Source organism: Myotis davidii, unplaced genomic scaffold (assembly GCF_000327345.1).
Source record: "Myotis davidii unplaced genomic scaffold, ASM32734v1 scaffold924, whole genome shotgun sequence".
Classification (NCBI taxonomy): domain Eukaryota; kingdom Metazoa; phylum Chordata; class Mammalia; order Chiroptera; family Vespertilionidae; genus Myotis; species Myotis davidii.
The window spans coordinates 1,480,472-1,503,359 of NW_006294764.1; the positions used below are offsets into that span (position 1 = coordinate 1,480,472).

A 22,888-nucleotide genomic window follows, 5' to 3' on the forward strand; every position below is an offset into this window, starting at 1 on the left:
GGCGTTGCCATGGCGACAGCCTCTCCTGCTGCTGACGGGGGGCGGGGGCGGCCCTGGGAAGGAGGACTGGTCTCCTGGCCCCCTGCTCCTCCCCTTACTCTCCCCTGGACTTGGATGGGCCCGAGTTGGGGGCAACACCCTGGGGTGGGTGATGCGGAGAGGCTCCCCAGAGTGGGCCCTGGTTGATGCATGCGGGGTGAAAGGGTCGCGGCGCGCACAGTTTGTGCAGCTTGGGTGCTGGCCCATGTGCTCACCCTGGATGCGTGATCTACTGAGTAATGGTCAGGCGGAGAGGGCGTGGGGCAGGGCTCTGCCAGACAGATGGGTGGGGTGACTAAGGGTACTGACTTCTTAGATGGGATCAGAGAGGATAGAAATCCAGCTAGGGTATAGCAGATAGACCATCCTCTTCCCCCCTCCCCAACACCCACACAGACACATAAGGTTAGTTTACCTCTTTGTAAATCTGTAGCGGTGGTAGTAGTGATGGTGGAAGGAGTGAGTGAATAAGGGGCCTAACTGGGCTAGCTTTCTGTTTGTTTTTCCTGCAAATGTTACAGCAACAGGTGCTGTCTTAAAAAAAAAAAAGCGTGAGCTAGGATTGGGGCTTGACTTCGAGTTCTTTGCAAAATATAACTGCGCCTGTTGACTTGGAGGATGCTGAATGTGGCCCCTCATTGGGGGAGGGAGGGTTGGATTCTGTCCTTTGGGCTGGATTTTGCAAATTGATGGTGTCTATCATTGCCTCTACTATAGTTGTCTGGCATTAGCTCTTGTCAGACATTTTACCAGTCTCCCAGCCGAAGGGCAAAAAAAAAAAAAAAAAAAAAACAAAACCTCTGTTTAACTTAGCCCCCCAGGAGGGGAAAAAAAAAAAAAAAAAAAAAGACGAATCCTATTGGCCAAAGACTATGCACTATTTGAACTATAATAGGTTGTGATTGGCTGAATGATTTTTGATTGTAGAGTTTCCACCAGAAATTGGCTTCATCAAATTCTGCTTTATTCTGACTTTATCATACACACAGGCCTTGTTTTAGTGGGTCGTGCCTGGAGCTTAAGTATATTATACCTGAATCCCCTACCACTTAAAAGCCCATTTATAAACAGGGACTTGGAGTGTGACTCCACTAATGTGTGTGTCTGTGATCTTGGTTAGAAACTCACTTGGCTGCCTTTCCTCAGAGAGGTGGGGGGTGGGGGAAGGGAGCTGCCGGGAAGTGATTGATAAGGTTTCCTTTATGGATTCTGTGGTGCTTCACTGGAGCTCAGAGCACTTTGGCAACTTAAGCACTCCAAATTAAAAGCTCATTAACAATTCCCGCCCAAAGATCCTGTAAATAATTGGCTAGCTAGGTCATAGAGCTTGGCTGAGAGCTCTCCTCCCAACTTATAATTCCAAATAAAAGTGATTTTATTCCTTTTCATCTTGAAAAGTGTTTTGTTTGTGGTGGGCTAAGTTGATGAGTGACATTTTCTCAGAGAATCTGAGTAGAATAAAGTCTTAAATGAGTATAGAGTGGTAGACAGGAATAGATTGATTCTAAGCCTAGGTGTTTCTCTGTGCAAAGGGCATTTTGCTAGTTTATAAGGGCACCTCTGCAACTTCTAGTCCTTTGGAAGATCTGAATTAGGTGATAAATAATGACAGGTGTTCATCGATGATTTGATTTGGAATTTGGTTACCTTGATTTTCTAAGAACTTGAGGCAGACCTGGAAGTATCCTGCAAGTGTTTCCTAGTTTATGTGGGCATTTGCAATATGGCTTGTGTGTTTGTGGCAACCCCTCCTCTAATCCTGGCCCTCAGGGGAAAAATTAGACTAGGTCAGCAAACTTTTCCTGTAAAAGACCTGAGTTCTGAATATTGCCGCCCTTACTAGTGTCCTCTCCTTGACTAGACCAGGATTCTGGGATTATCCAGAGAGCATACAACTTTATGGTCTCTTGCTCAGTCCAAGCTTAGATATTGTAAATGTTTAGTGTTCCTAGGAGGTAAGTCTCTTAGGAAGAAAAATATGCTACTAGAGAACATAAAATTCCTCATTCCAAAAATATATACTACCAGTAGCTTCTGAAACCTCTATACAGGCACTGTCTTCCACATAGATGGCTGTTATCCCAAAGTAGTTTGAGTTTAGGAGTTTGAAGTATACTGGTGGTCTTTACATTTTTTCATATAGCAGCCCCATGAGGATTTGATCCTTTGTATTGAAATAGACTTGTTGCAGAGATGTGTATTTATCCACAGCATTGGGGCTTTCCAGCTTTCACAGAACCTTCAGCATCCCCAGCTACCAGCCTTGGCATCTTCGAAGTAAGGAGAGGTGAGAATTCTGCTGCATGGTCAAGTTTGGCTTGACTTCTTCTTTATGAGTATTTGAGCTTGGAGGGTGAGGGGTCGGGGCGGGTGCAGATTGTATTTGTGTATAGCTTTTTCTAATAAGACACCATATGGTCAAAGACCACTGAAACTTACCCAGAGTCTATGTGTGTGAGGGTTGGAGGTAGGGTATCCAGACTCTCAAGTTCTGTCATGATTTCTTTGTGGGCATTTCATGAACACCTTTAGGTTCAGAAAGGTTTAATAAGCTGGAATAGTTCTTTATTCTGAGAAACAAACATCTTTAGACAGTAGGAAGGAACACATTCATTTGACTTTTATTAATACATTTGACCAAGGCCTTTGGGATCATGGTTTAAATTGGGTTGTGAGTCACCTTTGGGTGGATGGTTAATCCCAACCTGTCTCCATTTTACTCGGATTGGGGCTAGCTAAAAAGGTAGACTCCGATGATTGATATCCAGGATTTCAGAGGCTGTTTCTTTCGTAACTAAGGGCCAGACATTTTGCTAGGTCCTGGGAATGTGGTGCTAAATAAGATAGCTACTTCCCCTGACCAAAGAGCTTACAAATTCATGGGAAAGACAGATAGTAAAGTAGCAATTATAATACACTCTGTGAGTGCTATAATAAGGTAAGTATAGGTGCTTTGGGAGTACTCAGAAGGGCCCCTCACCCAGACCAATGGACTTACGGAAGGCTACTCAGGAAGTAACCTCTTCATCTGGAATTAGATGAAAACATGAGGGACCAAGTGTGAAGGTCAGAGCTTTATTGAATTTGAGAAACTGAAGTTTAGTGTGACCGAAAGAGTACTCTGTGGGCAAAGGGTAGGAAAATGGTGAGAAATGAACAGGAAAGGCAAACAGAGGCCAGGACCTTAAGGATCTTAGAAGCAGATGGTGGGTAGGAGAAAAATTAGACTAGGTCAGCAAACTTTTTCTGTAAAAGACCAGTACATATTAAGGTTTTGTGGGTTTCTGTCTCAATTATTTGACTCTACTCAACTCTACTGTAACAACATGAAAGCAGACCTAGTACGAAAATGAATGACATGGCTGTGTTCCAGTAAAATTTATAAAAACAATGGCAGCTGGATTTGGCCCGTGGGCCACAGTTTGCCAGCCGCTGGAGCAGACTCTCATAAGAGCAGTAAGAATTCATGAAAAGGTATTAAGCAGTGGACTGATAATATATGTTTTGGAACGTTTCTCTGATTTCAGTGTTAAGAATGGGTGGAAGGAGACAATACTGGAGCAGAGAGACCAGGAAGGAGACTGGCAGTTACATGGGTAGCATTTTATATTTCCCTCTTTGAGGCAGTATTTTGACACGTAAAGATTGAGTATAACTGAATCTTTGCATATATGTGTATACTTGTTCTCTTTACTGATTTCCAGGCCATCTACTGGAGCTTAAAAGATGTCTACCAAAGAATTTGTTGGTGATACCAGCTCCTATTTCACAGACTAGAAAAGATGTAGGAAGGGAAAGTTTGTGTCAAACGAATGAAAAGACTTTGGGAACTCGTTCCTATTTAAAGAAATAGGAAATTCATGGAGCCCTGGTAGAGATCTTGGTCTTAGGGCTTATAGCTCAATGATGATTGCTTTGAACTTCTTGAACTGTACACACAGAGAACCACCCATTTTCCTAAACTTTCTGGGAATTGCCCTCATTATTGTCCTACTCAGTCTCTCCTTGCTTGTGGCAAAATGATGCCTTTTTTTTCTGGTTTTGGGAATGTTGCTTTGGCACAGGGACCAAATGAAGTTGAGTGTTTGATGAATTGTTTCCTCCTACAAGCCCCAGTGTACTTGCATTGCTGAAGGGAAGCCTGTAGGTTTCTGATACAGTGTTATGTGACCATGGTTAAATGACTTACCTCGCTGAATTTAGCTTTTCTACCTGTAAAATGGATAATGGAATTTACTAGTGTTGGTTAAAGGATTTAATGAGATACTATATGTAAAGCCTTAGCACAGTGTATTTAACTTTTGTTACTAATAGTATTTCACACAATAATTTCTTACAAAGCAGCCAGCAATTGGGTGAGTTGGCCTGTGGCCTAGTATCTTTTGGGTCCTCATAATTGTATTTGTGCCGTATGGTAGAAACATAGACCCTGGCTGAGGCGAGGCAGTCAGCAGACAGGAGGAAGTTCCAACTAAAGCAAGGCACTGCTCTTCATAATGGAACATTTTCAGAGAGCAGGGATCCCATTTAGAATCCCAGAACTTTGTTCAGTGTGGACCTTAGTCCCCATACCATCAGTGAAGCGAATTGAGAGAGCAGCTACCCAAAAGAAATGCACTGAAGTGTGACCAGTCATCTCTCCCCGTAGGTCTGGGTCATTTATTAGTATTGCCACCCTTGTGGCCTCACATCTTTGTAGCACCTCTCGGAGGTCTTTTATTACTTTTCACAACTCTAGGAAGTGGGTCAGGTGGTCAGCATTGTTATCCCTGCTACCCATTGAGGAAAGTGAGGCCTAGTAAGGTTAAGTGTATTGCCCAAGGTCATGCTATAAGGTATCATGAGAGCTAGTACAGATTTGCCTCCAGATGAAATTGTTAGTTTATTGCTGTGATTTCTCTTCCTCTGAGTCAGAGATGTGTAGCCACTGCAGAAATGTGTTCTGATGCATGCCTTATCCAGATAGGTTGGGCTTAATTTGGGTCCCACTTTATCCTCTTGGTCCTGTTGGATTTTAATTGATGGCTGCTAGGAACAGGCCTGTTGAGAAGCAGATTCCCTTTGGGTCATTGTTTTTAGCCCGCCCTCCTTTGGGGACATTCTTGGGGGAGCCTTGGGTTACAAGAGATTGCTTTGATATGTTCAAAATTGTGCCTTGTGCCCCACAGCTACAGGTAAAATCAAAAGGCGGATAATTTATGGGAGTGTCAGAGCTGGCCGCTGGCACCTCAGGAGGCCATTAGTATGCCTGTTCAGACCCTCTGTGTCCTTGCAATTGATTCCTTTTTGCATGAGCTTGATTTGGGAAGCTGTAGATCTGTGGTAGTGATTGGATGTGACAGTCCAAACACTGGTCCCTAAATTAATCCTTTTAATAGTATTCTGGCACCAAGGCAATGTTTCTCCCCTTTCTCTTTAACTGAGAGGACAGAATGGGGTGGCTTAGGAGGAAGAAGGGAGGGAGGGAAGGAGGGATGGAGAGAGGAGAGAGAGAGAGAGAGAGAAAGGAGCTTTGATTGGGACTTAGACCCTGCTCTGCTCTAACATGTTCTGTTTCCAGCCCAGTTGACATTATGACTTTGGGCACATACATTCATTCAGCAAACATTGACTCACACTTGCTTGTGCCTGGCTCTGGACTGGGAATACAGAAATGAATAAGATGTGGTCCTTGCCCTTCAGGATCTATGTCTAGCTCAGTTTTTCTCATACTTTTAAAACTCATGCAATGTTTAGATGGAGAAAACTAATTTTATGCTTTTCTTTAATGCTGCTTGAAATTTTAAAATGCAGCAAAGAGTCTGACCAAAGACAAGTCAAAGAAATTATCACGTCAGATATTATTTTTAAACACACGCACACACACACACAACTATACCTACTATCTTCCAACCTCACCTTCCTGAAAATGGCTGGTAGGAGGAGAACCAGATAGCTAAAATCTTACAGTCTAGTGAGATAAAAGTTATCGAATGAGGATAAACTGTGCTGTTGGATCAATTAACTTTATGATGGTGTCAGAGAAAGCTCCCCAAAAGGGCAGATTTGAGTTGGATTTTGAGGAAGGAGCAATAATTTGCCTGGTGAAAATAGAAGTACGTTTTAAAACAGAGGAAGGAGCATTTGCCAAGGCACAGATTTGTAAAAGAAAACATCTAATTTGGGGAACTGAGCAAGAGCTGATTGTCACCTTGCCTCCTGCCAGTTTCTCTGCTCTGTGCGATGGGGGGATTTGCTCCCCTGGAATTGTTGTAGAAGAGGCTTTGTGTTCCTGTGCTGCAGTTGTTTTAATCCAGGGTACCCCTTCCTGTTTCTGCTTTTTGTACCCAGGACTTCAATGTGTTTTTCTTGTTAGAATATATTTAAAAATGGTTACGAAAACAAATTTGGATGAATTGGACAAACTTAATTATTGCTTGTGGTTGAGTTAAAGTCACACCTTATCTCCCCCTCAAAAAACACACCACACTGAAGTGGATATGCATTGTTATTAGCCTTATGGCTGGCTGATGGGGGAATCAGTCCAGTGGGGAAACATGGGCCATCAAGCATGGGAGAGGAGAACAGGACCCAAAGTGCCTCCGAGCCTCAGTTTTCTCATGTGTAAAGTGGTAATACTGTTACCCATTTTGCTGGATAGTTGAAAGGATTAAATGGGATGAAATATGTAAATTCCTAATAATGAGCCTGTCTTATAGTAGATTTTCAGAAAATGTTGTTTTCCTTTCCTCTTTATCATGTTAACAGCAATAGCTCCCTTTTATTGAGCACTTACTGTTGTGCAGAGCACTTTATATATGTTGTGTGTCTACATCAAACCCCTAAGAGATAAATATTTCTATAGCTATCATTACAAAGAATATGTATTAGAGTTAGGATTAAAACCTAAGCTTGGCTAATACCAGCCTTTTGACAACTAGCTATATGAATGACTCCTTGTTTCTCTATCAGTTCTCCGTCTTGTAAGTAGAAGGTTTTGGGATCAGATGCTGTCTACGAGTGTAGGAGGTGCTTAACAGGGTGAGAGTACCATACTCTGCCCTTCATCCATTTCTATCTTATTTATGATTTGTTAGGAAATAAGCCTTTGCCCCTACTTGTATGCAATGGGGTCAGAATTGACTTGTAGGGTTTTGCAAAGAGATGTTCCTCAGCTTTGGCTCCTCTATGGAATTTGCCAAACTACTGGATGTGGCTGATGGATTGGCAGACAGCAGGCAAATCACAGTCACTTCTTTTTAGTTTATATTATTTTTTAATACATTTTTGTTTATTTTAGGGAGGAAGAGAGAGGGAGAGAGAGATAGAAACATCAATGATGAGAGAGAATCATTGATAGGCTGCCTCCTGCACAGCCCACACTGGGGATTGAGCCCACAACCTGGCCATGTTCCCTGACCAGGAATGGAACCGTGACCTCCTGGTTTGTAGGTCGACGCTCAATCACTGAGCCACTCCGGGGGAGCACAGTCACTTCTTTTCTGTGCTGCCTTGCCCTGCGGAGACAGGCATGGGGAGAGTGAACCTCCAATGGCCTGTGATGCTGCCACCAGAATTTGAAGTTCCTGGAGGTCTTGGGTGACTTTCGCTCTGCTGATAGTTTGGGATTAGCAACTGCTTCTGACGTTGAGTGAGCTTTCCCTTGCCCAGTGTTGGAGCCAAAGCAGCTGTAGCTACAGATCGGCCTGCGGACTGAAAGGTCCCAGGTTCGATTCCCGTCAAGGGCATGTACCTGGGTTGCGGGCACATCCCCAGTAGGAGATGTGCAGGAGGCAGCTGATCGATGTCTCTCTCTCATCGATGTTTCTAACTCTCTATCTCTCTCCCTTCCTCTCTGTAAAAAAATCAATAAAATAGAGTTCCTTCTTCATTCCATTTTGGCGCCATCAGGAAGTTGTGTAGAGGATCCAGTGCGTGTCAAGCTTTGTTGTCTCAGCTTCTACCTGTCAGCATATTAGACCGAGCTCTCAGGCCCTTGGCCTCCACTTGGGGGACAGGTGATGAGGCCTTGTGTTGGGGCAGTGGCCCAAGTCCCTGAACTGGGAGTTGGGAGCTCTGGGTTCTATTCCTCTTTCTTGCTTTGTGAACCTTGTGCAATCGGTTCTTTTTCTGGAGCTCGTTTTCACTGGCTGGCTGGACTGTGTCACCTCTTAAGTTTTCTTTCCCCTTTGATGGTCTAATTTTCATCAAAGTGGTTTGACAATAAGGATGCATTCATTAGATTGAAGATTATTATTTTTTAAGGCATACAGTTTATTTATATTTTCCCCAGGCTATTTTTAGCTGCCTAAGGTAGAGCCTGTGACCGAGTAAGTTCCAGACACGTATTACTATACTGTCTGTTGATGCTTCTGTGACTCAGGTGCCTGAGCAGTTAGCAGTTGTGATACTACTGGTCAGATTGGGATAGAGGCTTGCCCCAGGTCTGGGAACTGGGGAAACCGTAGCTGACCCAGGTGCTTCCAGTCAGCTGGACTCAGAACCTGCCTCTGGTGCCTTGGAGTTTCTCTGGAATCTTCTGCCACCAGTCTGGCTTTTAATGGAATGGATTGAATCCAGGGGTGTACAAACCTTCCTGCCTCCCCCCACCCCCCACCTCCCATTTCAAGTATATATGGTTAGGGAGATAGGGTGGGAGTAGATCCCGTGTTTCATGATGGGCTTTTCTTCTTTTCCATTCCCCAGGCTCCCCTGGCCTGTGCATGTGGATGTTAAAGGATGGCCCCCCTCCTTTTGCCCTCCCTTCCCCCCTCTAGTAATGGAAGGCTATAAAATGTCTATTTACCCAAGACACCAGAATGACTCCTCTGTGGTTCCACTAATCTGGTGATTTGGTGCTCCTCTGGTCTCTCAGGTAAATACAGATTGAGGCTTTTTATAAAGGCATATTATTTCCCTCATTAAATGTGTGTTTTGGCACATGCGTTATTTACCTGACCGACAGTAATGGCTGCAGAGGAGCCATTGGTGTCTGTTGTGTAAATACTCTGCACAGAGACCATCCTCCAGGGGCTGTGGCTCAGGCCTGTTTCTCCAAATCTGACTAGCCCTGTGGCAGTCCTGTTTACCCCTCCCCTGCCCCTAGGGGGCTGGTCCCTTCATTTTGAGAAGGGAATCATTCGTTTTCCTCCTTGCCATAAGCTACTTACTACTGTTAATTTACTAGGAGAAATAAAAGGGTATCTGAGAATAAATGGTATAAATCTTGGTCTCTGATGAAAGATTGTATGAAGAAAAACACAGAATCATAAATTGTTTCTTTTGTGTTTTGCCCCTCAACTAGATACTCAAAGTCCCAGGTGATAGTATAAGTTCTAGACTTATATTCTGCAAACTTATGACTACAGTATAAAGACATCAGTAGAAAAGAGAAACCCCCAGAAGCCAGAGAAAACGAGGGCAGGTAAAGCTCCACTGCACTTAGGGCTCTAATGGTGGCAGGAGTGCCCAGTGAGGGGCACCAACTGGGGGCTCTGATGGAGACTCGCCAGCTCCCCTACTAGAGGAGAGCATGCAACCTACCTTCTCTGGACAGTATGGGGAGATTGCTCCCTTACATACTGTCTGTTCTTGGTTTCTTTTTTAAAACAACATTGCATATGGATTAAAAGATAAATTTTAAAAAGTTTGAAATAGACCAAATTTACATAAAAGTTGGAAATTTAATACAAAGAAATTTTTTTGAACCATTTGAGAGTTATGTTACTGATCTAACGTCCCATCACCCTGAATACTTTGCATGTATTTCCTAATGCAAGGTCATTTTCCTACCTAAACAAAATGCAATCATGAAAACTAGGAAATTGACCTTGATAACATTACCTCCATCTAATCCTCAAACCCCATTCAAGTTTTGCCTGTTGTCCCAATAATGTTCTTTGTAGCAAAATGATCCAGTTCAGAATTGTGCATTGCCTTTAGTTATCGAGTCTCTTTAATCTCCTTTAGACTTACCTAAGTAACTATACCTTGACCTTTATGACCTTGATTTTTAAAAAATATATGTGTTTTTTATTTATTTCAGAGAGGAAAAGAGAGGGAGAGAGAGATAGAAACATCAGTGATGAGAGAGAATCATCGATTAGCTGCCTCCTACACACCCACACTGGGGATCGGGCCTGCAACCTGGACATATGCCCTGACTGGGAATTGAACCGTGACCTTCTGGTTCATAGGTTGATGCTCAACCACTGAGCCATGCCAACTGGGCCATGACCTTGATACTTTTGGACATTATAGGCTGTCCTTCAATTAGGGTTTGTCTGATATTTTCTGATGATTATATTTAGGTTATACATCTTTGAATATCACAGAAATGATGCTTTGTTCTTCTCATTGCATCTTATATCTTGTGGTACATGATTTTTATCCCATTATTAATGATGTTCATTTTGTTCAGTGGATTACGGTGATGTCTGCCAGGCTTCCCCATTGTAAGCTTACTTCCTGTTATAATAAACATTCTGTGGGGAGGTACTTTCAAACTATGTGAATATCCCTTATCAGACTTGAATTTTATTTATTTACTTATATCTTTTTATTTTTTTTATTTACTTATATCTTTATGAAGTCATAGTTTCCTTTTTATTTAGCTCATTATAATCTATTAATATCATTATTTATTTTGCCAGATCCCCTTGAAGCTGACTTCTGCATCTTTTTGATCTGTTACTATCATTGAGAATTTCCTTGCTTTTTGGCATAAGATATTCCAGGTTCATCTTGTCCCTTTCTCCACCATAGCCCTGGAATCAGCCATTTCTCAAGGAGCTCTGGAGAGTATTATTTAGAAGGCAACTGGGTGCTATGTGTACTTTGTTATTAGAGATTTGCTGCTCCTTGGCCCTTCAGCAAACAGAGCTAGGAAATATATATGCATGTATTTATATATTTGTATATGTACCTGTGTGTGTATATTCATACTCACATTTGTATCTAGCTTTATTTTTATTATATATCAGAAATTTATCTTTTCCTTTTTCCATATTTTACTTCTATACTCTAATAGTGAGAAATGGGGTTTCCATTGCCCTTAATATATGCCCTTCTTTAATTAATTCCTCTTTATATAAGTAATCTCCCATCTTTGCCACTGCTCTTTCCCCCTCTTAGATGCATTTTTTACCCTGTCCATGACTCACCACATTGGACTCCTCCACCACTCCCCTGTGGATGCCCTCCACACTCCACATGGGCTCTGACATGCTACATCACACCTCCCTGCATCTGTGTGGATGCCCTCCTCACCTACGTGGACTCTCATTCTAACCTCCAGACCCTTCTGCTTCCCCCATTCCAGTTGTTGTTGTCATCTGCCTAAAGCCATTAGATTGAATTTTTCAGTAAGGAAAGAGGAAGAGGTGCCCTCTGTTTCTTGACTTGAGTTGAACTTGGTTTTTAGAAGTAGGGGAAGTATAGAAACCAGTGACTGCTGACATGTGGAGGCCTGGTCTACTAGTATCTGCTCTCAAGACTTCCTACAAGAGAAACTATTTGATGTGGGTGAAATCAGGTGAGAAAAGCAAGACCTGCCCGAAAGAGGAACTCTGGCCATTAATATGTTGTCCATGGAAGGGGATGGGTATATATATATATAGTATGGCATATGAGAGATCTAGAGATTCTAGGATGTAGGAGACATTAATGTTACTCTCTGAGGGTGCGTTATGCATTCAGTGGGTTTATAGGCCCAAAGTATGGGGAAATAGGTTTGACCAGGTGGGCATAGCCCAATAAGGTAGTAGTAATAACAGTAAGCTAATATTGATCTATAATTTAGTTGTAATCCAGTTTGGTCCTGGGAGGAGGTGAGTGTAGCTTCCATCTATTCTGCAGCCATCTTGGATTATCCCAATAGTAAGGTAATATTTATTGAGCCTTTGTGTGCCAGACACTGCTCTTAGTGCTTTACATGTGTCCTCTCATTTCACTCTCACTTAAGGAGTAGGAACTGTTATTGTCATTTTACAAGTGAGGAATCGAAGAACAGAGTTTGCCCATTGTGCCATGGTAAATAACTGGTAAAGCCAGGGTGCAAACCTGAAGCCCTCCTTAATCATGACATTTAATTGCCTGTAGCATCTGGCAGATGAGGTCTGGTTGATCGTACATACACTTTATATACTGTATTTACATACTGGAGAACATTAAGACTTTCAAAAATCCTTATGCATGGCCTGACATTGAGCGGTTAGAGAAGTATTCTAAGGCCCTGAAGAACTTTAGACCAAACTAGAAAGCATAATGTGAGCAGACTGGTATCTCCTATCTCATCAAGGCTTCAGTACTGTTCAGATGTGGGTGATATGAAGAGTTATTTTGGATTCCGGCTTTCAAAGGGTTATTGGCCCATTTGCCTTTCCAAGAGATTCCCTAATGAAACTCAAGCCAGCTTTTGTCTACTCTGGGCTGAGTTTTGACTGCATTTTTGGAGAGGCTGGGAGGCTATGGTGAAAACAAGCACTGTACATATGCAGGAACCATGAAGAATTTAAAATAATTTTCGGTCTTAGTTCTATTGAATCTACATGGAATCTCACTATAGGGATAGAAAAATTGAGAATGCACACTAGCATATCTATAATAATAAAAGCGTAATATGCTAATTAGACCGGATGACCTTCCGGACGGGGGTTGAGGCAGAGGCAGCCACGGAGGTGGCAGGGGCTGAGACCCTTGCATGAATTTTGTACATTGGGCCTCTAGTATCCTAATAAATGTGCAGGCAAATAATTGTAGCTCATTCAATGAGTTGGGAGAGCCAGGATGAGAAGTGATACTTGGTATTGTCCCATGTCGACTCAGGTAGTAGTGACCTTGTTGCCTCTGAATATGCTCTGGACTTCACGGACTGCTGTCCCCCTCCACTCTGTGAGGGAGCAAGCACCCATTTGCAGTCTTTCAGAGGCAAGCTTTTGGCTCTGCAAGCATGGGGTTCCAAAAGGCATAAACTATGGCCATTTCTGTATTGGCAGTGAAATTTCTTGTCTGACTTTGAGGGAATTTGAGTATTTGGTATAAAAGAGGGGAAAACACCAAATTTCTGCTTTGTCGTGTCCCCCCCCCTTTTTTTAAGGAAGCTTGAGTTATTTAAAACTTAGGCTTTGATTTTTATATTTCGTTAGCCCTCTAAGGAGCAGACATTCTGCAAATTTAAAGGGAAAACTTGAAAAGTCATTTGGATTTTTTTTTTGTCTTGCACATGTTCACTCAGAAACTTTACTAGATTTTTAGCAATGCTCCCATTACTGCCACATCTGGGTTTTCTCTTTTTCTTCCCTATTTAAAAAAAGTCCTGCAGTCATTCAAGGCCTCTAGTAGAAAGAGTGATTCTAAAGGCAGCAAATGGGAAGGCCTGAGGCTGTTGCCAGCTGTGCTCTGCAGGCGTTTTCATTCTCCCAGGGTGCCACTTACTGGTGTGGGGGCTGGGGAATCAGCAGAATATCATGAGCAAACTCCCCCGTGATTGGCTGTTTGCTTTCACGTTGGAGAAGGGAGGAAGGTACCTAGAGATGTCAAGATACAGACAGGAAAGCTAGGGGCAAATGGCTCGGAATGGAACTGAGGAGAGAATATTGGGTGTTCTCAGCTGTCCCTCTGAGTCTACTTAGCTCCCAGGACTGATTGTACAACTGGGTCCCTTCATGTTACTTTGGGAACCTTAGCTTTAATGTTAGCTGTCACCACCTGAGAAGTGAGCACAGAATTTTTCTCTCCTCTCTTTTGAACATGAGAGCTCCATGGAAAGAGGAAGGCCAATGTTGTTTTGAGAATGATCTGGGAAACTCCAAGCTGTCATAATGCTGCAGGGACCAGTATTAGGGTCTTGAACTTCAGTAATGAATACAGTGATTAAGAAAAGGGGCTCAGGAGCAAACGGGAGTGTTTCATATTGTGTGACTATCCCTGAAGACTAGATGGAACAGGGCCACAGTGGGAGGGGAGTAACCCAGGCTCTCTGTGTTTTTTCTTTTTGTTTTTAATTTTTCCTCCCCTAAGTTTTAGATGCTTCTGGATGTTCAATGCTAGCACCTTTGCAGACTGGAGCAGCTCGATTTTCTTCATATTTACTTTCAAGAGCAAGAAAAGTGCTGGGCTCCCACTTATTTTCTCCCTGTGGTGTTCCGGAGTTCTGCTCCATATCCACCAGAAAGCTGGCGGCCCACGGCTTTGGCGCATCCATGGCAGCAATGGTGTCCTTCCCTCCCCAGAGGTATCACTACTTTTTAGTGCTGGACTTTGAGGCCACGTGTGACAAGCCACAGATTCAACCTCAGGTAACTGTTGCATCATTGCTTCAGAAAAGGTGGGGTGGGAAGGAGGGGGCGGGGAGGATAGTCTTGCTTCCTGGGACCCAGAGGAACTTTCTCACGTCTTCCTGGATTTTAGCTACTAATCTGGAGTTCCTGCCTAGGAAGCAGGACTTGGTTCAGGCATGCTAGGATAAGGCAGTCTCTGGAGAAAACCGGGTACATTATTTCTCTCGGCCTCACCCTTTGGGAATCAAAATATTTCCTTTGTCCCACCCTTCCTCTCTCCTTTCCCTCCTCTCCTTTCTTCTTCCATTACTACTGCATGTTCTTGGAGGAATACTGTGGTAGTCAGCCTCCAAGATGGTCCCCAGCAATTCTTGCCTCTTAATATTCATATTAATATTCATATCCTTGGTTGTTCCCTGCCCACACTGAATCCGCTAGCCCTGTATAATCAATACAGTACAGTGGAAGCCACATTCTGTGGCTAACTCATAAAAAAGAATTGCAGTCCACTTGCTCTTTTGTATCACTTGTTCTCGGAAGCCAGCCACCATGCTATGAGGACGTTCAAGCAGCCCTTTGGGTAGGCACGTGTGTATAGGAACTAAGGCTTTTAGCTAAAAGCCAGTACCAACTTGCCAGTCATGTTTCTTGGTGCTATCTTAGAAGTGAATCCGACAGCCCCAGTCAAGCCTTTAGATAACTCCAGCCCCAGTGGACATCTTACTTCAACCTCAGGAGAGACCGGGAGCCGGACTGGCCAACTGAGCCACTCCTGAATTCCTGGCTTACAGAATTGTGAGAGATAATAAATAATTATTGATGTTTTAAGGCACTAAACTTTGGGATGATTTGTTATGCAGCATTAGATAACCTGAACAAGTACCATTGTTGGTCTGTTGGAAAGGAACATTTTTTTGCTTGTTTTTTTTTCCTTAGCCACTGACTATATCAAGAGACCTTTTAAGGTAGTGCTACTAAGAAGCTTGGATTAGCAGCAGAGGGGCACCTATGCTATGTGATCTTGGAGTGCTTGGTGTTTGCTTTGGAGGAATGATTGGGAGCTGATAGGAAGTTCATTGTATGAGACCTTGGGTATGCCTGGCTCTAGGACTGTAATTCTTCCCTCTGAGGCTGGGTTATCAGGTGTATAGTTCCGGGATGCATAGACATGTTGATCCTGGGAATAGTAAGAAGGGGGAAAGGAGGACTGTGGCATCAGGCACTTGGGAGACAGGGAGGAATGGGGTCCATCCAAAGATAAACTGGGTTCATTCCTCATGATTAATACCCCCCTCCCCCCCAGGAAGGTGTTCTTTCTTTAGAATAATGTATTGTTTTCCATAAAGCAGATATCAGAACCCTTTTTCCTTCCCATTTCTCCTTTTCTTTTTCCTATTCTCCCTTAAAGTAGTATCTGCCTTTGGGGCATTGGACTCAGACCTATTTAAGCTTGGGAAGACAGGAGCAGATTGAGGAGCATGTGCTAAGGGAAGGAACTTTGTACAAAAGAAAATATAGCTGGGAAGCCACCTGAGCCACCTTCACTTTCCCAGTCCATGCTCTAGGGCAGGGGTCCTCAAACTATGGCCCGCGGGCCACATGCAAATATAAATATTGTATTTGTTCCCATTTTGTTTTTTTACTTCAAAATAAGATATGTGCGGTATGCATAGGAATTTGTTCATAGTTTTTTTTTAAACTGTAGTCCAGCCCTCCAACGGCCTGAGGGACAGTGAACTGGCCCCCTGTTTAAAAAGTTTGAGGACCCTTGCTCTAGATCTTTTGGTTACTGGGCCACAAAATGAATACAATAGTGATATCTATTTATCTAGGGCCACATGCAAATATAAATATTGTATTTGTTCCCATTTTGTTTTTTTACTTCAAAATAAGATATGTGCGGTATGCATAGGAATTTGTTCATAGTTTTTTTTTAAACTGTAGTCCAGCCCTCCAACGGCCTGAGGGACAGTGAACTGGCCCCCTGTTTAAAAAGTTTGAGGACCCTTGCTCTAGGATCTTCTCCTCTGCCTCCCAGAACTATTGGTGATTCTGGGGTTGGTGTGCCTGGATGGTATGTGGGGATTTTGGTTATGTAGATTCTCTTAGGCTAGAATCAGGGATCCATATTCTAATATACCATATTATGTCCCTTAATGGTATAGAGTCTGAAACCCAACACATCCCTATTGCATGTGAGTTTATCCCTCATGATTGCTTGGTACCTCCCTTATGGCCTTTACTGCTTTCTACCTCCTGGCACATGCCAATGAATGTTTGTTTCTGAACTTTTCAGTCAGATTATAAGCTCGGATAATTATGTAGCTCTGTTCCCTTGTTCTACAGATGGTCCTACTAATGTTGATGAAGGTGAAGCCTGATTCATGTCTCAGTTTGGTCTGTCAGTATCACCTTTCATCTCTCTTTCAAGGGCACTGTTCTTTTTATTTTTAGTTCTTTTTATTCATTTATTGCAATGCTGAAGACATAATGCAGTACACATTTAAATCACCTGTATCACCAGCTTCCTTCCTAGACTTAGGTACCAAGGCCTTTCAGATCTAGGCTGAGCTAGGGCTTCATGCTGTTTACCAGGATCTGGGCCTGATTAAAGATTATCTACAGAATCAATGAACCCTGATGATGTGATTCCAAGGGCACTTAAGGAATTGGCTGCCCTGCTTCATTATTAGCAAAGCATTAGCTGTTGCTTTAGAGAACTCAGGAAGAAGCATTTGCTGTCTTGCTTATCTTTAAAAGGGGAATACGAATGATCTTGGAAATTATAGACCCGTTAGTTTACTGTGATTCCAGAGAAGATACTTGACCTGATCGTCAGATAATCAATCAACAAACAGCTAGAAGAGCAGAGGGTACTGAGTAATAACTTACATGGGTTTGTGAAAAAGAGCAAATCCTGTCAGATCAATCTAACTTCTTGCTGTGACATAGTGATGGATTTGAGTGGATCTAGGGCAAGTGATAAATGTAATGCATCTCTACTTCATTAAGCTTTACAATGCTGTGATCAACAGGTAGGAAAGTGAGTTTGGGGCCAGGCAGCTCTGCTGGACTGCCCATTGAACCAGTCTCAGGAAAGGGATGGGCAGCTCAGGAAAGATTTGAGACTTATTGTTAGCTAGGGGCCCAGTGCACTACATTTGTGCACTGGTGGGGTGGGGGGGTTTGTCCCTCAGCCCAGCCTGCGCCCTTTCACAGTCTGGGAGCCCACAGGGAGTGGGCCTAAGCCGCAATCAGACATCCTTAGCACTGTGGTGGGTAAGGCGGGAAAGGCTCCTGCCCCCGCTGCTGCGCTCACCAGCCGTCAGCCCAGCTTGTGGCTGAGCGGTGGGTAAGGCGGGAAAGGCTCCCGCCCCCGCTGCTGCGCTCACCAGCCATCAGCCCAGCTTGTGGCTGAGCAGCGCTTCCCCTGTGGGAGCACACTGACCACCAGGGGGCAGCTCCTGCGTTGACTGTCTGCCCCCTGGTGGTCAGTGTGCGTCATACCGACCAGTCGTTCTGCTGTTTGGTCGATTTGCATATTATCCTTTTATTATATAGGATGGCAACTTACAGCCCCCATCTTACTCTAAAAACAAACAAAAAAAATCTTCCCTAAAGTTTGCAGGAAACAAGATTCAGAGAAGTTTAGAAGATGGACTGGAGAAGCTGTCAGTCCCTGATATGACAGCATCCTTCCACTGAAGTCATCATAGGTCAGGTTCTCATTAGAACCTCTGTGGTATTTTGGTCTACTGGTCAAGAAGGGCAGTGGAGAAATTGGTAAAGCTCAGGATAAGAGGAACAAAAATCATCAGAGGCACAAAGATAAGACTTAGTTAGAAAAGAAATTGAATATGGTTTTAGTGACTGATTTCTTGTTCAGACTAAATAAATTCATCATATGGGAATTAATTGTTCTAAGGAGGATGATAATAACTTGCTCCTCATTTTAATAAGGACAAAAAAAAGAAATGAATTTAAATGGAAGCAGAGCCCTGACTGGTTTGGCTCAGTGGATAGAGCATAGGCCTGCAAACTGAAGGGCCCCAGGTTTGATTCCAGTCAAGGGCATGTACCCATCCCCAGTAGGAGGCATGCAGGAAGCAGCTGATTGATGTTTCTTTCTCATCGATGAGAGAGAACTATCTCTAACTATCTCTCTCCCTTACTCTCTGTAAAAAATCAGTAAAATATATTTTAAAAAAATAAATGGAAGCAGAAAGATTGAGACTTGGGATGAGAATCACTTCTAGTAGAGATAGTAAAAGCACTAGGAAATGGTGTGCCAGTTAGAACAGCCTTCCCTAGTGTTCTCTCAGAATGGCTTGATGGCTGTCCACTTGACAGACTTTATGGGCAGGTCTGCATGCCTCCTGGAATGGACGTGGGACTGAATCAGAACCCACCCAGCTCCCCTCCTTGGCTCCCATGAGCTTTCAATACTTAAGGCCTCTGCATAGTACACTTCTGATTCTTATGGGAGTGTGTGTCATAAACAAATTTTGGGCCAGAGCCTATCTGCAGGCTTGGCATTGGGTTCATTCTCTCATCTGTCTCTGGTTTTCAGAAGTCTCTGAATCAACTTATTGGGACTATCCTAAAGGAATGCCACTATGAAAAATTAACAGTTGTAAACTCTGTTGTACTTAGGTGAGTAACAATATTATTTATAAACATAGTAAAGCATGGTATTTTCCATTTGTCATCATTTTTGTTGTTGTTTATTTTTGTACTTTGTTCAGTTTGGTGAAACTGGAGTGGTCAGTTTGCCAGTAGTAGGCTTTCACTTTCTGTTTTTTTTCACTTATTTTGTTTTACATGCTTTCATTCAGATTAACATAATAGGTATTGGTTGAATATGAGACTTTTTCTATTTGAAGACATTTTTTCACTTTATTTTTAATTTAGATGGTTTAAAATGCTACATAGACTCTAAATTTGAGGAACACTATTATTTTCTTGCTTTAAGAATTATTTCTTGATATGGAAGTAGTTTTGGGAGAATCTTTATTCTGCTTGCAGAGGTTCATGTTGCTCATTTTGGTGTGGATGTGCATGGAATGGTGGTGGTTGTGACTCCCAGGCCCAGGGAGCAGCCTGAAAGCTTTGGTGGGATTTTAAATTGTGCATCTTTAACTGGAAGCCACTTCTCTCACCACCTCGGTGTTCAGAAAAGACAAAGCAAATGTAAGTGAGGAAAACGAGGTATAGTCCACCGCAAGAGGACAGGAGGAAGTAACCTGAGCTGTCCTGATGGCCAGGGATGGGGCAGCCCAGCTCTCCTGCTCTGGGGATCAGACGTCCTGGCTGCTGTCTACCCTCGTTCCCTGAGTTCCGTCTGCCCATCCAACAGCCTCCTGGGTGTAGTTTCTTTCTCACTGCTCTTTAGCAGCCTTGCTGACTGTTGTCCTTCTCATCTGTATTCAAGTGCCTGTAACTTTGGAGAAAGATGACCTTTGGGGTTAGGGTTTTTCTAGTGTTTGGTCTTTGTCCACAGGGGCTTTTTTTTTTTTTTTTGGAAACCTTAACGCGATTCCATCTGCATTTTGAGTTAGAACTATGAGCAAAGGAGTTTCTTTTTTATAGAAAATTGTCCAGGTGCTGGGTTATTTTGAGAGGGCAGGGTGGGGGAGGGTTGATGGTGACACAAGAATGAATAATATAGAAGAGAGGCATTTGGGGAATTTCAGTATGACTTAGAGCTGGCATATCATTATTAGTCTTTTGTGCGAGAGACATTTTGGAAAACTTTATAGGAAATTGATTGAGATTCCTACAAATTAAACTATATTGATTCCCTCTCCTCCATTCAAGGCTGAAAGGCAGGATCCCCCGCCCTCTAACCCCCACCCCAATACACACATATTGCTCTTGCTCTGTACTCAGCTTCTCTTCCTCTCTGCTCTTGATTCCTGCACACACCAAATGGACGGAAAGGCATGTCCCCCCCAAAAGAACACTCCTTCCCTCTCCACTCACTTGTCCTGGCTGCAGCTCCTCCAAGTGGGAGGGGTAGGGCCAGGCTTTTTAGCAGGAGAGCCCAGTTGTTGGGTTGTGGTCTGTCTGCCTGTGGCCCCAGGCAGCCTGCACTTTTTTTCTGTACAGACAGGCGAAGGCGCTGACGCTATTCTTCTAAGCTGGGAAATGAAATGCAAAACCGACGTTAATGTAACATTATGGTTGAGATTAAATGCACCAAAATCAGGAAATTCAAAGTTATGCTTCCCACAGCAACTATAACTCAGCCTCATCTGGCGTGTGTAGTATTTTGTGTTAGTGTGGATGGTGTTATATGTTAAGACATTAAAGTTAACACCATAAGCAGAGCACAAAATGCTTGAGGGCGCTGAATTATGACGACTATGTGAGCCGTAAGTGTTCTTGCACAGGCTCCCGACTCCTGGAATAATTTTTCCCCTGCCCATCAGACCAATTATTGCCTTTCTTTTTAGTTGTATCTTTGCTTTAACACATCTCTTCTTCCAGGGTCACTATAAATGAATTCCCTATTGGTGGCCTGTGATGGCGGTGGGAAGGGGACAGCTCACTAGCCCCTTTTGTCCTTTTTGTTGTTGCCTCCATAAATGTGGTGCTTTCTCCTCCCCCTCTGAAAGCCCCCTCCTCCACCTGCTGTTTCCTGGTGGTCCCTCATCGAATTGGGCCTCCCCCTGATTACCACTGTGGTTCCTCGCTACTGCTCCCTGAATGGGAGCAAGCATTGGCTGTGTCTGCATCTTGGCCCTGTTTTAATTTCATGTGAAAGCCGAAGGGCCCTTCTTTATCTGGAGCAGACATAGCAATGTAGAAGCAAATATACATCTCAGGGAGTGGAAACTGATGCATGGTGGTGGTACATTTATTTGCGTTATTCAGAAAGCTTCTCTACCTTCTACCTTTAAGCTGCCATGGTGTGTATTTAGGCTATGGAGTTGCCTAATGGTGGTGTTAGAAATAAGGCGAGCTCCCAAATTCAGGGGTACGGGTAGAAAGCAAAGCATACTCGGGAGCCAGGCAGCAAGGCAAATATCTTTACTTCTGCAGGAGGGTGCGCACGCACATGGTCTGGGAGCACGGGCACACTGAGCGGAGCCGTCTGCTTGGCTTTTTATTCCTGATGCACATGATCTGTCCCTTACTCTTTTTTTTTTCTGTTCATCAGTTTATTAATTATATTCCACATATGAGGGAAATCATGTGATAATTGTCTTTCTCTGACTGCTTATTTCGCTCAGCCTGATACTTTCCAGGTCCCTCCATGCTACCTCAAAGGATAAGAGATTGTTCTTTTTTACTGCCGCATGGTGTTCCGTGGTATAGATGTACCACAGCTGTTTTAGTCACTCATCTACTGATGGGCACTTAAGCCCAAGGTGCTTTGTAAATACCAGGGAGAGGCATTTGGCAAGTCCTGGGGCTTCACAGGATGCTTCCTGACCAAGATCATGTGTCATTAGTAGGTGAGGCCCAGGACAATGTTAGAGGTTTGGGTGGTGAGTGGAGTGGGAGAGCTGTGTAAACAGAACAGCATGGGGAAAGGCTCAGAGATAGTGTAACAGGACAATCAAATGGTCTGGGCTGCCTGTCACTACTTGAGCCAATTCAGCAGAGACAGTTGAATCATATGAGTGTTTATTATAAATAATAAACTCATATTAAATAAATATGAGTGTTTATTCCTATACTGCCAGCAGCATGGGAGAGCAACAGGTCATCCCCTGTCCCTTACTCTTGATTGGTCACAGAGCTTAAGCTCACAGTCTTTCGTGATTGGTTAATTTAAAGGATGGGGTTGACCTTTGCCATTTCAAATTGGTGGCCCACAGGGGAGCTGCAAGTCACGGGGGCCAAAATGGGGACTGCCTAAACTCCCTTCTTCGGCAGAAAAGATTACTTGTTCATTCTCACAGTGGGACCAGGAACTTTCCTTGGGGAGCACTGGGTCACTGGTAACAAAATCACCACATAATTTAGTGCAAATCAAGAAGCATTCCCTCCGCACTCCCAACCTCTTATTATCCTGGTGGCCTCCCCAAGGCTGAGACAGCTCTTGGAATGCAGATTTTGTTAGACACTGGAATAAGGTTGGTGGTGGGGAAGAGCTCTAAAGAATAGGGCCATTGATAAATGGTGAATGAAATCGGGGACTGTAAACTAACGGTGACACTGAACTGCCTTTTAAGGTTTTTGTTGGCCATGACAAAACCAATGAAGTGGGCAAAGGAATGGGAAGGACTTTATTGTAATCACCTAAGAAACAATGAAAAGGCCTCTTTTTACTCAGGATAGCAACTTCAAGCTCTGTGTTAGATGCTGGGGATATAATGACAAGTTAAAAATTCTCCCTACCCTCAAGGAGCTCATATTTGAGGAGAGTAGACTCTGCTTAGTGGTATAACTGCGATCATAAGTAAGTCCTGGGTACAGTGGGACACAAGGGAGGCAATTGATCGACCCTGCTTACAGTGTTGGGAAGGGTCACCTAGGCTTCCTGCTAAGAGAAACTTAGGCGGCTGGAGAGGGTGGGGTAGGTCTGAGCTTCTCAGAATTGTTGTAAAAGACGCTCACAAAATCAGCCAGGAGGGACTGGC

At 43.5% G+C, this 22,888-nt stretch overlaps 1 protein-coding gene across 13 annotated transcripts in view; it reads left to right on the forward strand.

The window, feature by feature from the left end:
* ERI3 (ERI1 exoribonuclease family member 3) overlaps positions 1-22,888 on the forward strand; it is a 134,916-nt gene that overhangs the window by 253 nt on the left and 111,775 nt on the right. For 5 of the 13 annotated variants that reach the window (XM_006769265.2, XM_015567543.1, XM_006769267.1 and 2 more), the window contains exons 1-3: positions 7-144; positions 2,251-2,326; positions 14,038-14,315. In XM_006769265.2, the coding sequence (XP_006769328.1) occupies positions 10-144; positions 2,251-2,326; positions 14,038-14,315 (489 nt within the window). In that variant the 5' untranslated portion in view covers positions 7-9. Of the gene's footprint in view, positions 1-6; positions 145-885; positions 2,327-11,440; positions 11,552-14,037; positions 14,316-22,888 lie in introns of those variants that run through there. The other 8 variants (XM_015567548.1, XM_015567546.1, XM_015567544.1 and 5 more) reach the window with 6 other exon arrangements.